The sequence below is a fragment of the Oryzias melastigma genome, linkage group LG14 (genome assembly GCF_002922805.2).
Source record: "Oryzias melastigma strain HK-1 linkage group LG14, ASM292280v2, whole genome shotgun sequence".
Taxonomy (NCBI): domain Eukaryota; kingdom Metazoa; phylum Chordata; class Actinopteri; order Beloniformes; family Adrianichthyidae; genus Oryzias; species Oryzias melastigma.
In genome coordinates this window covers 10,651,747-10,668,235 of record NC_050525.1, presented here as the reverse complement: position 1 = coordinate 10,668,235, position 16,489 = coordinate 10,651,747, and the positions used below count along the sequence as shown (strand labels likewise).

At 38.1% G+C, this 16,489-nt stretch overlaps 1 protein-coding gene across 2 annotated transcripts in view; it reads left to right on the top strand.

The window, feature by feature from the left end:
- Nucleotides 1-2,507: 2,507 nt before the first annotated feature.
- LOC112142646 (seizure protein 6 homolog) overlaps nt 2,508-16,489 on the top strand; it is a 115,019-nt gene continuing 101,037 nt past the window's right edge. Inside the window, exon 1 of one of the 2 annotated variants that reach the window (XM_036215146.1) lies at nt 2,508-2,868. In XM_036215146.1, the coding sequence (XP_036071039.1) occupies nt 2,784-2,868 (85 nt within the window). In that variant the 5' untranslated portion in view covers nt 2,508-2,783. The remainder of the gene's footprint in view (nt 2,869-16,489) is intronic. The other variant, XM_024266156.2, reaches the window with a different exon arrangement.

Genomic DNA, 16,489 nt, shown 5'->3' with positions numbered 1-16,489 from the left:
CTGAGCTTGACTTTTTTTGCTCGCAATTGGCATTTTTTTTATTTTTTTAATTGAAAGATACTCTATTGTGCTCTCAGTTACAACAATAAAAATAAAACTAGTATAGAAAAATAGTACATGATTATATTCAAATCTACATTGTTTTCTCTTAAACTCTAAATCAGAGTCTGACTCTGGAGAGACCTCAAATATGTGTTAATCCACTGTGTAAACAGTCTTAGTTTGAAGGGTGCCAAGCTGGCAGCACAATATAAATTTCACTGACATGGACAAGTAACACAACACTAGCCTGGGTTGCAAATTAGGTGATTTAGGCAGTTAGGCAGCAGTATCTTCTCTGGTTAGTCCACAGGCACCAATTTAAAGAACAGCACTTTATTCATTATGACGAGCTAGGCAGATATTTGTCACCGGCAAACGGCTGGAGCCCAGAGACACAAAGTAAACCTGCAAAAAAGGACGAGAAAAAAATGACCTTAGAGACTTGGAGCATGGCATGGTTATTTCCAGCACCTGAGGAACGTCTCACCTCAGGGCTTATCATGCACAGCGGGGTATAAGCTTTACAGAGAACTGAACTGGAGAAAAAAAGAAGAAGAAGAAGAAGTGTCCATGCAGCTGCAGCCTGGACTCCTGCAGACACAAAGCAGGTGGAAATGCATGTCATGCAATTAGTGGGAAAAATGAGAGGCAGTGAAAGGGAATGGGATTATAAATGACAGACTTTCCATCAGCATTTGAACTGAATATAAAATATTAGTTGGGACTATAAATTTATGTGACATTATTAATACATTTGAAGTTTTAAACAACTACCTAAACTGAAAATCTTTACCTATTCTCCCCTAATGGAGATTAATGTGTAATTTTGTTTGAAAATATTACAATTTCATTTATTTACACAAGCTAATTGATTGTCTCCCATGAACTTGCAATGTAATATATTTTTTTAATAAAAAAACACCTTAATGTAAATCAATAAATCAACGCTTTTTATTCAATAAAAATGCAGCACAAAATGCTACAGAAAATGAGAAAATGAAACCAATTCCAGCTCTCTACCCCGTCATCCATCCATTTTAGAGACTAGTCCAGTCCTCAAATTTTCAATTAAAACAGATAGGATGAGTCATTGAGAACCCTTAGGAAAGGGAATCTTAGCTTTTACATCAGGAGGCAGCTGTTGGTGTCAGCGGCATGGAGCGACCACCACTGCAGCCGGAACCGTCAGCTGCACCGCTGCAAAACGGCCATTAACGAATAAAAGTATAAGAATACAATAACATAGTGAGGATAAACTAAAATCAATATTATGATTAACATAAAATAAACAATAAAACACCAGATTATAAGATAATTTTAAACGATATTGTATTAAAAATCAAATAAACATGCTTTTTTAAAGCATTCAAATTTTGTAATTTTGGGAAAAATATGTGTGGTATTACAAAATACCACTAGAGTAAAAGATTTTCTAACATATTTTTTTTCAAGCTTTGGATTAATTTGATTTGACTAAAAAATGTCTAACTTCCTTGAAGGCATACCACACCTGAAATCAGTGAATTTTTAATTTTCCTACAAGCTTCTGGGGTAAAAGCAAAAACATCTCAGAACTTGGAACCAGATTTCAGGAAGATTATTGACTTGTTTTGGAAGGTAGTAAGTCTGCAGAGAAATTAGCTTGGTTAGAGAACCGACTCTTTGCCCCAGACCAGAGTTTTGCTTACTAGAGCTGTTACTGGGTTCTTTGAAAGTTCACAAAGATGTCATACAACGTCTAGTGATGTAAGATGTGTACGTGGATCAGTAATGGAGCCACTATGATTCAAATGAGGAAAACTCTTTGATTTCTGAGATAATCACATTAGAATTTTCAAAAAAAATGTCTTACCTTTTGAGCTAAATGTTACATTTTAATGAATGTAATGAAAAATAAGCACAAATATGCAAACTTGAGGAACAGTGGCTTCCACTTATGTTTCTATTGGTTTTTAAAATGAAAAAATGTTTTTAAGTTTAATTAGTTTATATAGCACCTTAAAATGACCTTTGTCAAACAAGGTGTTGTGCATTAAAAGTTCAAAGAACAATAAAAACACCAGGCAAAATATTAAAAAAATGTTTTTTAATACACTTTGAGTAGCATCAGAGGGAAAACTGTTATTAAAAAGTTGTATTTAATTTGAAGTAATTCTGATTTGTGGATCTCTGATGTCAAAGTATCTGGGAAATGAACCTCTAAATATGATAAATATATTTTTAGTCAGAGATTTAAGTTAAAATATGTGAAAAAATACATTTTTTTTCCATTTCTTTATTGAAAGTTTAGATTTCCTATGATGGAATAGTGGAAAAAATGCTTTTTAGCGCCTTTCTTATTTCTAAAAGTGTTAATAAAAATGTGTGAATTTTAAATTAACACAGTAGAACGTAGTTCTCCAGAAAACAGCGCTGTAAAGTGAGAGTAAGTTGGTGGAGGCGGTTCCAGCAGCAGACGCTAGGAGCTGTCCGCGGTGCTGAAGCCTCTCCTCGTGCCGTCAGCTCACACAGCCAGCAATCCGCTTACCGAGCGTTCACATTAAAAAGGCACCTCCGCGTTTCACTTGATCATCCTCGACTCTCTTCTCTCTGAGAATTACTGATTCAGCAACCCGCGGGCATCTGGTTCAGATTTTTGCAGAAAATCCTCGCCTTGCTTTTTAAATATTTCCGCGTGCCTCCAGCTGGAAGTATTATTCTTTTTTTGAACACACGGACGGTCTGTTGCAGCGCTGGTAGAGATGTGCACGAGACCTTCCTGCCAGTTCCAGACTCTCCTCGCGGTGTTGGTGTTTTCCGCCGCCGTCGCCGACACGCACGGCCAAGGTAAGAACTTGGGGTTTGCACGCGCTTTGTTCCGTTTACTTCTCCTACTGTCCAAACTACGCACAGCCAGGTTATAGGAGCAATGAAGGTCTTTCAGATCTACAAGTGTGAATGCTACACAAACCGCTTCAAAGTTTTGGTTTTCATTCAGAATATGAATAATTCCAATCGGATTATAGGTCACTGGAATAAGTTTCAGCAGCCAGTTGCATAACTGATAATCACACAACTTCCACAGTATGTGATCACTCATGAAGTGGTTTTTCATTTTCCATTAAAATCCGGGTCTGAACAATCAGGAAGCGACTTGTTTTTGGGTTTGCGTGACAGACGGTGCTCCTTAATAAGACTCTAATCCTCTGGAATTGCAGAAGATTATTGACCAAGCTGTTTGACACAGTGGAGTGGGAAACGTACACAGTGGCCCCATCCTAATTATTTCCCTTGTGTGGGTCTGCCCTCTCTTCATCATTATAACTGTGCTTTCCGTCCGACCATATGGCTTTCAGCTTGCTACTCTTTCACCTTTGTGGAGGTGATGCATCCTCTTTTGTCAAGTAACTGGACACAGACGTTTTCCACCCCCGTGGGGTATTATTTACCAGCAAACATGACAATAAAAGCTCTATAAATTATACACATTGTGAAAGTATTCCCTAATATTAGTGACTCCAATTATCATCTAATATAATTAAATTCTTCACCAGTAGGTAAAAAGAAAAGCCATTACAATTTCACCCTACCAAAGTCTTTCATTAAAGCAGTTTCATGTTGAAAATGAGGGAAAAAATGATTACTAAACAATGCAATAACTGAAAATGAATTCATATTCCCTGGGCTGGTTCAGTCATTACATCCAAGCTCATCGAAAAAAGCGAGCTGCAATTTTGCACCCGCCGGAAACAATATTTTACGCTCTCAACAAAACATGAGCTGATTGAATATGTAGCTGAGGAGAGGAGCTGCAACGCTGCCTGCAAACATCCAGGAAAGATATTTGTCCAATAGTAAACCCTAAAATGTTTGACCTGTGGAGATTCTGCTGAACTTTAGTGGCGTTATGAGCAGAACGAGTCATGAGAATATAGCTGCAGTTGAGAGCTAAAGCAGAAAGCTTTTTCTTCCTCCCCTCCTTTTTATATTTTTAGTAAAATAACATTTAACGGCATCCATTAGTGAACTCTCGGCTGTTGCTTGGCGAGCAAACACTTCAACTAATGGTAAACTCTCCAAGGTGGGCATTTTAATTCTGAGGGACTGTCATTTTCAAAGGTTGAAACTGTTGACAGAAAAGATTAGAGTTTTAACTCTAAAGCATCTCCTGTTTTAAGTATTATTTATTATAAACTGCTTTTGTAAAATTAGGAGTTAGAAATTTGTCATTTTTTTGTTTTACCTTTTAAAAAATGAATATTATGCCAGATTTCTTCCTAATTAACAATTATCATAGATTTGTCAAATAGCTGGGTGCACTAATATCCATAATAATGTAAAATATTTGATTATTTTCACTTTTTTTTGCTTATCTATCACCAAAACATGAATTCATTCTTGGATGAGGGCTCATGTGGTCCAACTGTGATGACTCGACTAGCTATCATGTATGCGGTCCGCTCTTGTATTTTGATATCACAGCAAAACCAAAGCAACCACTTCATTTTTTTATTCCTTCGCCTTCAAGGTTTCAGACTTGCAGCTTATTAGTGTACTAAAAAAAAAAAAAACCTTCTGAGGATTCATGCTGCAGGTAAGAATTTCAAGAAAAATAAAAAACAATCTGAAAAAAAATCTCCAAATTGTATCTACTGGCTAATTATTTAAGCTGGTTTTGGCTGATGTATAATGACCAGATCGTTGTGGAGGAGCGGTTGTACGTATTTGAGATCTTGAGCTGTCCTTGACATGGAGAATGTATCTTCTCTAATGAATTATGTAAATCTTTCCAGGTTTAGAGCCTTATATCATTACTTGAGTATCCCACAGGTAGGATAAGACAGATGTAGGCTGACAATATCTACCTCCATCTTGATTTGTGGCTAGTAGGCCATCAGTTAATGTGTTTTTACTTCAGCTTTATTGATCCGCAGCACAAATACACAGCAGTTTTACAATAAAATATACCAAAAAAAAAAAGAAAAAAAAACTGCAAAAGTGACCTAGTTCTCCTAATTATTTCCCTACAGAGATGCAGTTTCAAAGCTTACATTTTTGAGCTGTAGGCAAACATATCTGCTCCATATGCTGGATTGCAATCGATCTGCTTTAAAAGGGTGAAACTGCACAAGTCGGAATCAGCGAAACTGAAAGACGATGGAGTGCTTTTTCCGGCCGCGTTCTTTTGTGCTGACACCTGTTACTGTTCCATAAGGCTCCCTTTTTATTCCAGGCGAGCATTTTTCTGAGCAATACTTAAAAACTCAGCTGTGGGTGTCATTAATACGAGAGTTCGCAGAAACAGCTTCTGTTTTCTGTAATTGAGGGTGTTATTCACTCGAGTTGGTAAAATTTGCCAGGATGACGAGGATAAGACGGCACAGCTCTTCCTTTGGTTTGATTGCTGCTTTGAGCAGTCTGCTGGAAAAAATCTGAACATCCTTTAATTCCAGGGGAGGGAACACAAATAATTCAACACCTGTTTGTCGGATTGCCAGTTATTAACTTCATCAAGGGCTATTCAACATCTGTGTGCTGTCATAATTAGTTTAACTTCCCCGAGTCTTGTCAATGGTAAATGAGCGTCATTATGCCAGAATGCCCCTCTTCAAGGCTTGGCGCCTGCCTGCCCGCCTGCCTGCCTCCCTCAGCCCCTGTCGGTGCCCGTCTCGGTCTCTTTCACTGCCTCCTAGGTGGAGCTCACAGCTTGGCTGAATGCGACTCATTTTCGACTCTTCATGTGCAAATGCTTCTCCTGCTCTGGGTGAATGTTGCATGAATCCTAATTTGACTCATCGCCTTAAATATATTCACTCTCCAGAGCTTTGTTTGGGTAAAGGACAGATTTTGAAGGGGTCCTGTTTTATCAACATTTTAGCCCTTCAAGATGAAAAATACCTTTGTAGTATTTTTTGACTAAATCGGACACATTTTAAAGGAGGAAGTAGTTCAAATATAAAATTAATATGATGTTTTTTTCATTTTTTATATTCAAATCCATCTAGTTTATACTGTACGAATAGTAGTTGTGGACAGATCAACCAGAATTGCTTTATTTTCTTGTTTTTAATGTTCTGGTGAGTTCTTGAATGGAAAACTTTAAAATCATTTAAATCTATTCACTGAAGGTTAGTGTGCAATTAATTGATGAAATCAATATGAAAAAAATGATGAAGCCCTAAAGTTTCATAATTGGGATTGTTTTTACACATATGCTGCTTTTTAAGGCTCTTTTTTTCTTTAAACATTAAAATGATGGATGCTAAATCAACTCATAGTATAAAAATCTATGCAGAAAGGAGGATGGGGGAAAAAATGCCTTTTTTTTCCTGAGAGCATTTTACTTTCAGTTTGTTTAATCAGCCTGACAGTTTGGATAGAACTGAAATGGGCTCCTGCATCTAGATAATTAAGTGAGAAGCTACACCAACACGATCGTCTCTTTAGAGACTTGATATAACAGGCTCTCAATGAAAATCTCAGAGTGTACATACTGCAAAGGAGAATTATTTCTTTTGGATTTGGAGTGGGCGCTTTGAGACGCTCCACTTGTGAGATGTAGTCGATCGAGGACGGACTTCTAGCAGCGACAGTGGAAATTATTACCAAAAAAAACCCAAACAGTTTCCCTTATTTGGTGTTGGGGACTCCACGTTTAATTTATGTCACAGAACTCTTAAAGAAAACCACAGTTTTGTCAAGGATTTCCTCACAGCGTAGGCTGTCTTTGTACCTGCTTTGCCTTTTGGCCTCGTGCCTTATCGATTCCCCCAGCCGTCCATGCAAAAAAAAAAAATTAAAAAAATAAAAGAAAAGTCAGCGGCTTTGGCTTCCCCTCCTTTCCACACCTTCTCCGCTCTGCCTGGCCGTGTATAAACCTCCCTAATCGGGAGTGGCGGGTTTTGCAGCAGCACAGGGGATGGCTCTCTGAAACGATTAGACTAGGGGACAGCTCCAGCTCTCTTCCCCTCTTCTCCACGCCAGATCCCATCTAGAAAGCATTTCATCTGTGGCGGTAAAAAGGTTTATATGTAGGGTCAGACAGTGCTGTGTGGAAAGCAGCAGGTAATAGGCTGTGTAATGTGTTTGGGAGAGTAGTTTTAGTATTCACAGTTAGTACTGACCTCTGGCAGGCTGAGCCACCCCCACAGTAATTTCTTCTGAAAAGATGTAATTGAATTCATCAGGATGAGCAAACATAAGTAGGGGAGAAAGATAACAATGTTGTGGATAGATCAAGGAAGGGGATAGCGGCCCTACGAGTAATTGAAAATAGTGAAAGACAAACATGAGCAATGAAAGTGTTTGGGACAATGGGAAAAGTCATACAAACATGGATGAAGTTTGCCTCCTTTTTTTCTACCTCCACCTTGTCTTACTGCCATGGATTCAGTCACACAACCTCCAGAATATTTTTGAAGTAGACTTATCCCTTTCCACTCAGTCCCGTATCACAGACTCGGTTCAATTGTCAAGTTTTTCCGCGCAGCCTCCTCCTGTCCAGATGCCACAGACACAAAGCCGAAGCCGTGTTGTGACCGCGAGGCTTGTTCCCTCCGCTGAGAAATATTGAAGTCATGTCCCAGAGGACCTGGTGTATAATTTAGAGGTTCTAAGATCGACCGCCATCTCCAAAATATCAAACATTGTCAGTCCGAGCGACTGCTGGGTGGCCGGGCGATTGTCTGTCAGTTATAAGGCATCTGTCCCCCGCCTCGGCTTCTGTCTGCCTGATGGAGGGATGGCTCATTGCGGTCGCTCTCATCTGTCAGAGCGGAGAGGAGACTTCAGGAGGAACACTCATCTCCAGAATGAATTGTTTAGCTGTGAAGAGCTGGACCACAGTGGTGCTATCACTGATTGCTGGAATATAGCCCTTAGTGAAAACATACATTTTGCTGTATTTTTTATTATTATAGATGGCCAAATGATTTCTCAGAAAGTCAACAGAAACATAGACTTGATGTGTTTGTTTATGTTCTGCTGCTAATGTGCAAAATTAATTTTGTTTGGATGTCTAAAATGTTTGATTTAATTTCATATGTAGGCTGGATTCCACTAAAAACTCTCTTACATGTCCATACAAAACATCAAGTGTAGTACCTGGAAACACTGGAGGAGCTTTCCTCTTAGACTCCCATTTTGATTAATGTATATTCTGCTTTTTAAAGTCCCCCTCCAATTAAAATCCTGTTTTTTTAAGTTTTTAACATGTATTTGTGGCATTTTTCTTATGAAAGAGAACAAATGTAATAAGAAATCATTTAGTTTTTGCATTTCAGAGTATTTCTCCTTTTAAATCTGTCAATCAAACCATCTCAGACAGACTCTGTTTAAATTAATGATCCTTCTTTACGTCACAACAGCTCTGCTGCACATGCACACCTCATCTGGCCCGCGTGTCTAGTTCAGGTGCTGGAGAAGAGACGATGGCGTCTTACCATTGACTTCAGTCAAATGAGTCACAGTTCACATTTCTATGGTCAAATCAGCCGTCACTGGATTTTTTTTTTGTGAGTTTCATACAATACTTATGGTAGGACTGAGAACTGAGGACTGAGAACGCTGAAAAATCTCCACAGATTTTCTTGATGTGACCACGGAAATGTGAACGGCGCCTCATTTGACCGCAGTTGGAAAGGATTGTAAATCAATGAAAGAGCATTTTGATGTTAGCTTTCATTATTCTATCAAGAACTCTGAGAAATCAATGATTGAATGTATTGATCACAGCAACGTCAATAAACATTGGAGAATTAGCTAAAAGAGTCTTTGGTGAACAGGAGAAAGAAACAGAAGATCAGTCTATGAAGATCTTCACTTCCTCATCCCAGCTGACATCCGGCTACGGATACGACTGGACATATCCGACATTGTTTGATATTTATGTAGCAGCGGTGAAGATTTATGCTAGCGACACAGAGCTATCATAACCAGACAGGGGGGTCAGGGGCGGGGCTACTCAGCTCAGCTTCAAAAGCCACGCCTCCTCAGAGGAGATTTTGGGAAGTGGCTTCAGATCAACATAAAAATGACTTTTTTAAGACGTTTAGGTTGTGGGATTTTGGTAAAAATTTCATAATCATAATTAAGACACTACTGAAAACATTTTTTTAATAAAAAAAATGTCATCGGGGAATTTTAACTGTCATGATATTAAGGAATGCCTTTTCAACTATTTTCTAACCTTTTATGCAGATTTTTTTTTTTTCGTATTTTTACAAATTTATCTTTTTAGTCATCTTGTGTACTCTTGTTACTGTATGTTTACTGCCTAATGATCATGTGTTCTTGTTTACTGATTGGTCAATGAGTCTGGAATAAATCTCATCGATATATCTATTTATCTAATACACTGTTATTAGGATTGTAATTCGTTTGCATATTTATGCTTCTAAAACGGATTTACGATTGCTTTTAATTGTATATATTGCAATGAATTTTAACAATTCGATATATATCATGATTTGTAGTTGTCAATATGATTCCTAGTTAATTTTGTTTTTTTAAATCTAACCTTTATCCAAAAATTCAACCAGAGTGACTCATAAATACTTGGTACTGAACAGTGCAGGTGAACTTTTTCAGATTCCTTGTATTTCTTGCAAGATAATAGAATTTAAATATATAAGTACAAACAATTTGTTGGATTGTTGAAATTGGAACCCTATCTAATGTCTTGGTATTTTGTCAAACTGAACTATTGTTTGAATGTTCGACTGTAGTCGCTACACTGATGGTAACATTTTTCTAAAATGTTTTATATCTTATATTCTTTATACGACACTTTAGTCAAACATGCTTCTTTATTTGTCTGAAACATATTTCCTTTTCAACGAAGACCCTTTGATTTGTCTTTTAAACGTACCACTTAGAAGCAAGAAACGATAAAATAACTGGGTGTTCTGGTGAAAGTCTCAGACTGTTACACTAACTAAAGATACTAGAGGTGTCCTTGTCCCGCTGAGGAGTTCAAAATAATCAACCCTTTCTGAATTAACTCAAGATGTTATTTCTAACAACTCCAAGTTTGACAGTGACATTGGCACTTCAGGAGGTCGCATCTTAGACACCCGCATACGCTTTTGTTTCCCTCTTTCAAGGCGGTCCTTAGATGTTCTAAAGAACTCACAATGTTTGCATCAAAACACTTAACTAGCGGCTAAGAAGCAGCTCTTACCAAACAGTTCATTTCTAATATTTTCTATGGTTATTGATAATTTAGGTTCGGGTTTTTTAAGCAGTTTTATAGCACATCATCTGCTTCCTGAAACAACTTAGTGGAGGGTCTATTAGAGGGTAATATTCATTCATTGTGAGGAATAAATACATTATTTCGCAAACCTTAAAGTTCCACTGATTTTGCCGTTTTAGCTAATATATTAAAAAACGGTGTCGTTTTGCACGGAGCAACCCCGCCCCCCTTCGCCTCTATTTTCTACGTCATAAATAAGCTCTTTTTTCAAATTACATTTTCTTTATCTGCTCTTGATTCATTTAATACTTCCTTTTCATAATTTATGTTCTTTATCATCTAAAAAAATGCTACAAGAACATGTTAAAAACACCAAAACACATTTTTCTTCAGAGTGGGTCTTTGCAGTCTAAGTGCTTGGAACTGGAAAAGCTGTTTCATAATGATTGTCAAAGCTGTACACCCTGTGGTGAACCACGGTAGTTGCATTATTTCTGTGGTGAATACAGAAAAAAACTCGGGCAAAATTACTGCAGTTAAAGACCAATTAGGTCCAACTAAAAAATACATTTTTTCATGTAAATGTGAAGGACAAACTACCTACTTAAAGGATTTATATAGGTTGTTCCACTTCCCTGCAGAAGGCTTAAGCTGAATTTTTCCCAAAAATAGTCAGTTCACATTTAACCCCTTTAACCAAATTAGATGTGAAATTACTTAAAGTAATATCTTTTTTAAATAAGTGGGAATAAATTCAGGCGTTAAGGGGTTAAGGTTTTCCAATTATTTTGAACACTATTCTAATCAATAAAAACAAAAGCAAAATGTTTGTGTAATAATGACATAAGTTTGTCCCAAGTTACTCACTGACATGAAAAAAGAAAAGTACGTTGAATAATTTGAATTTGTGAGTCCAGAAATGAAGTAATTTTCTTGCAGATCCGGACGCAGACGTACCCATGTTGACTGTCTCTGCTCTGTGGCGTTCCATCCACTTTTCTCACTCAGGTTTAAGCGTCGACGACATAAATGTATGAAGGATGAGTAGGCAGCTGCGAGGAGTCAAAAGTGCATCTCGAAGATAACAAAAAGGAAACTGATGTAGACAAGATGATATGACAGAAGCTCTCTCTGTAAACATAGAAAAAGAGAAAAAAATGAGAATGGACTTCACAGGCAGTCAACAGGTAACAACGGGAATCAAACAGGCAGGCCGACAGCGACACACACACACACCTCCGATCACACACACACACACCACCAGTACAGATAAGGTGACTGCAGGAAATGTAAAGCGATAGAGGCATGAAAGGCAAATACTGATGAAAGAATGAGCTGCAGTTGATGTCAGGGAAAACGGTGATAGTTGGAGCACAGGTGTGGAATAAACAATTGGGATTAAAAGAAACTGGATTAGTAACAGCTGAAAAAATGTTACCATAACTAATATTTGGATTCAGCTAAACTCTTCTAAAATCAAATCTTACTGTTGCTTCGGATCTTTATCCTTCTACCTTGACCTTCCTCCTATCTGAGCGTACCACCATAACTGGTGTTTTCCTGAAGGTAAAAAAAAAACAAGGAAGTTTCCCCTTGGAGATAAAGACAAGGACAGGCGGGTGTCTTTGAGGGAGGTTTCCTTGACATGCAGAAAAGAGGCGGGACGCACAAAGCCACGCTGTGAATCAAATCAAAAGTAAACAAATAAGTTGTCAGGAAATCTCACCTGCCAGTGATCATAAAATGCAGCAGCGGGCTGCAGAGAAACACTAGACAGATGAAGCAGCTGATGCATATCACACAGATTTCTGATTAAATCTGCCTCTGAAGAGAGGATGCCTCATCCCGTGAAACGCCCGTGGCCTTGACTCCTGTGTCACGTCTCTCTCCCTCGCCCTCGCCAGCCGCATCTTGGGAAGGAACCGAGGAGTCAAAGACAGACTAAAAGGATATTTAAGATTTCTTAGTCTGCTGGTGTATTCAGCTGCACAGTCGAAAAAAGAAAAAAAAAAGAAGGAAGGAAGCCATCATTATTGGACTAGTTGTATGGCAACAATAACCATTGTGGCATGCCATGCTGCTTATAAATACTCCAGTTTAGATGATTATTCTCTCCATCCGACAGCCCGTTAATAGCACAATTTCCTTTCCCAGAGAACTTGATGTGTACCCCTCATCATTTCTGCAAATGGTAAACAGCGCTGCCTGTAAGGGGCAGTCTGAGGGACACCGGAAAAAAACAAACAAACAAAAAAAAGCCCACCTAGAATTTATCCCTGCTATGAGCTATGTTTTGATTTCTCCTTTTTCCCCGTCACAAACAGCCTCATGAACACTAAATCCAGCACAGGCTGTTCTGGTAGAACAAAACACCCAGATGTTTAGCCGGAAAACAGCTTTGGGAAAGAGGCAGAATTTTTTCCGAGCAAGTGTCCGTGCAGCCACCAACCTCTCTCACACATCAAGGGTTTTCTTCATTTCTCTCGCTGTACTTTGCATGAAAGGTTCGGCTACATCCTGTGGCTTTCATCAGGACTAAAGGAGCAATGCTGAATTTACAATGTGCAGGGGAACCATGCCTCTCCAGCACAAGCTCTCTCATGACTTCCCAAAATCCTACTACACACAAATATATTTGCTAAAATGGTTTGCATTTTCATAAATTCAAATTCAGTAACTTGAAAATAAAAGCATAAAACAGCTTCACAAAACATCTTTGATGATTGCTCACTTTGTTTTTTATGACAAAAATTGTGTCTAATAAATAATAAGCCAACCAGAGCAGCCAAAATAGCTGTGAGAATGGTTGAGAGGGTAATCTTCTTCATTTTGAAGACACAACTTGGTGGATGTTTTCGTCTAAAGTCAGAGAAAATAACAGAGCGTGGAGGGCACAGCAGCTCAAATTTGAGCCCAGAAAAGGCTTGTATTTATCAGTGTTTTCATTCGTGGCATGTTAGGTGATCCCAAGCAGACAAGTGTCATGTTATTTCATGCCTAGGTGTGCACAAAAAAGTGGGGCCTGTTGGCAAATAGCCTGTCAATGTCAGTGACCATTCTGCCTTGAAGGTGACATGTTTGTGTTTAGCTGAACTTATCATACGCCCCTGTCATAGCACTTTCATTCGGTTGGTAAACAAGTTGAGAGGGTATGGAAGGTTTTAGGAAAGCTGGAGGAAGAAAAAAAAAATCTCATCACAAAAGTGCACCACTTGGCTCCAGTGCAATTATGTTCTGTAAATGATGCTCAGTCTGTCCTGCGAGTTGCTCGCCCTCTGTGCAGGTGGTTTGCACGTACGCTGTGTCAACAAAGCAGCGCGGGTCTCAGCGTGGAAGGTGTGAGGCTGTTTACCGTTGTTGCTGTGTGGATTGATGAGGTAGCTGAGGCGGAGGCAGGGGCATGATGTGAATAGTTGGGGTATTACTGTGGAGAGAGGTGTTTCCCCTCCGAGGCTGCTAACTGAGTTTGACAAAGCTGTTTCTGCTGGGAGGCTTCGGGGACGCTCCCTGGCGCAGCTCCAGGAGCTCTGGCTCCGCATGTGGATGCACATTTAAAGGTGAGGAAGGGGAACACAGACATGAGCGGCAGGAGGCAGCTCCCAGTAATGCAGTTTTACTGTTGTAAAAGCAGTCTATGGTGCATTGAATATTTTACAAGCATGGAGAGAACACTGAAACTAGATCAAGTGTACTTTACTAACCCTATATAACCATTCTTATTAGATAGACACATTTCTGAGGCCCCTATCTCCTTAACGTGATCCAAAATGTACTTAAAACCCCATTAAAAATAATATGGTTCACATTTTCTGCCCTGCAGTTCATCATCGTTCCACTAGAGGCAGTAGAGGGGCTTTTTCCTGCACATTTCAAAATGGCTGCCTCCATGAAATCTCAAAAAAACACTTTGGGTGGGAAAAGGTTAGCTAGTTTTCTAAACTTTATGGTGAGAATAACTCATCTATGGTTAGTCATTAAAAAATAACCTTTTGCTGTATTAAAAATGCAGAAAATATTGATAATTAACTCCTTATAGTAAAGTTACACCAAGTTAGAAGTGTGTGTATCAAATTTGAGACAGTAGGTAAATAAGGTGTTAGGTTTAAGGTTTAAAATACATCTTAATTAAAAAAAAAAAAAACAAAGCATAATTTTCTGTCATTGATGTAGTTGGATTTGGAGGGTTGACTGTTAATAACCTATGTCTGTGAAATTCATATATCTTTTTTATTTATCATATAAAAAACTGTATCTTATACAGCACAGCATATATACAATAATAGGACTTACTTTACATAAGTAAATACATAAATACCATACTAGCCCACTCCTCCTTTTGCTTGTTGTTGCTGACTGATGTTTCCCTATTTGCAGGATTAGATTCTCTTTTGAGTTTCCCTTTGTTACATTATTGATCGGTTCTGCTTTTGGGGGTTCTGTGATTGTCGTTTTGGATGGCACATCCCTGTGGATTTTGTCAAGGCCAAACCTCTCTGTGAGTTGTGCTCTGACTGGCAGGGAAATTGGATTAAACTTCTGTGGTAATTTTGGGGTCATTTTTCTTTTTGCAGCTTTTTTCCTGACGCTGCCTTCATGTGAACTCTCATTCTAAACTGCCTTTGGTGTTTTGGAAAAAGCCGTCTGCGGCTGGAAGCCTGTCTGCGCCTGTCTGCTGCCTCCGAGCTTTAACCTGGTAAACTCTAACAAAGTTAGCCATATATTTGATCATATTTTTTTACACTCTGCTGTAAATGAAAGCAGGGATGGGAGAAAAGATTTGGAGCCAACTGGATTTGTCACCCTGTAAGTGAATGGGATTTGTGAGCGCGCATTTCATTTCAGAGCACGATCCAGTCTGTTCAAATAGATTATGAAGGCTAATATGTGGACGAATTTGAAGGAAGAAGTTCAAATATTTTTTTTCTCTTGACATGTCACCAGTTGCATAAAAGGTTTGCTGCTGGCTGGCTTCTGCCAAAGAATCAAATCATCTTAAAATTTCAATCTCTGCAAAAAACAAAATGCAAAATCTAGAGTAAACTAAAAAAATTGCATTACCTGTGATAATGCTAGTGTGAATGCTTTTTGCTGAAAATAGTCGCTAAAGATGCTAAAGCTTTTTGCTGAAAATGGTGACGCAATTTTCTTGAATTGTTGAAGGGATTTGCTGAAAATGCAAAACTATTTGCAAAATGTTAAATTTGCTAAAAGACTGGGTAATTAAAGAGCTATGAAAGAGCGCTTAAATTGACCTCAATTTCTGAAAAATATGTTGTAAAATTACTTAAAAATCCCCAATACATGCTAATTTTGCAAAAATATTTAGCGTGTTGCTTAAATAAGAGGTAAACTCCAAATTAGCCCCCAAAAAATTAGTGGATGCCAAATTAGCCAAAATAGGGGCTAGCTCATAGCTTACATACTAGCTAAATTCCAAAACACCTGGAAATCTTTCAGTAAACTATATAAGTCAAAAATGTTTGCTTAATGCTCAAATAGAAGCTAAACTCCAAATTAGCATTATCAGTATGTCAAATTAGCCCCCCCCCCCTTCAAAAAAGGCTAGCCTGTTGCTTACATACTAGCTAAACTCCAAAATTAAAAACATTTCTCATTAAACTAAGTTAGTGACAAATCTTAGCCTGCTGCTAAAATTGAAGCTAAACACTAAATTAGCTTAAAAAACCCAGTAGATAACAAATTAGTAAAAAACGGTAGGATGTTGCAGATGTTGTAGAATTTTTTTTAATTACTATAAAAGATTAAAACATTGCCCATGGATTTATTGAAATGCTTATTACTAAACTTGATTTTTTTTTTTAAATTTCAATACTTTTACTCATTTCTTATGGGGCATATTTTGCTCAATATTTAAAAAAATATGAATACTAAAATTACAAGCATTAATGTCCTGAACAAGCTGAATGTTTTGATACCGAGATTTCTGAAATCGCTGATAGTGTGATCGAGTTTTTACGTGCCAAATAACATACGGAAAGGAGCAGGAGAATCCCTGTAGTGTGAATGGCAGTCCTCCTCTACATGATCATTTCCACCTTCCAGCAAAGCTTGATATAGGCTAGTGACTCCTCTCTCCAATTATGACGATCCGCAAAAATCCACTATTAACTATAGAAATAAGAAATACAAAACAAATAAAATGTAAGACAAAAAAAAAAACCCAAACAAAAACATAATAGATGGAAAAATAGACCGACAGTGAAAAAAAGAGGAAGAAATTCAGCCTGAGCAGGGGACAAATCAGTGTTCTGC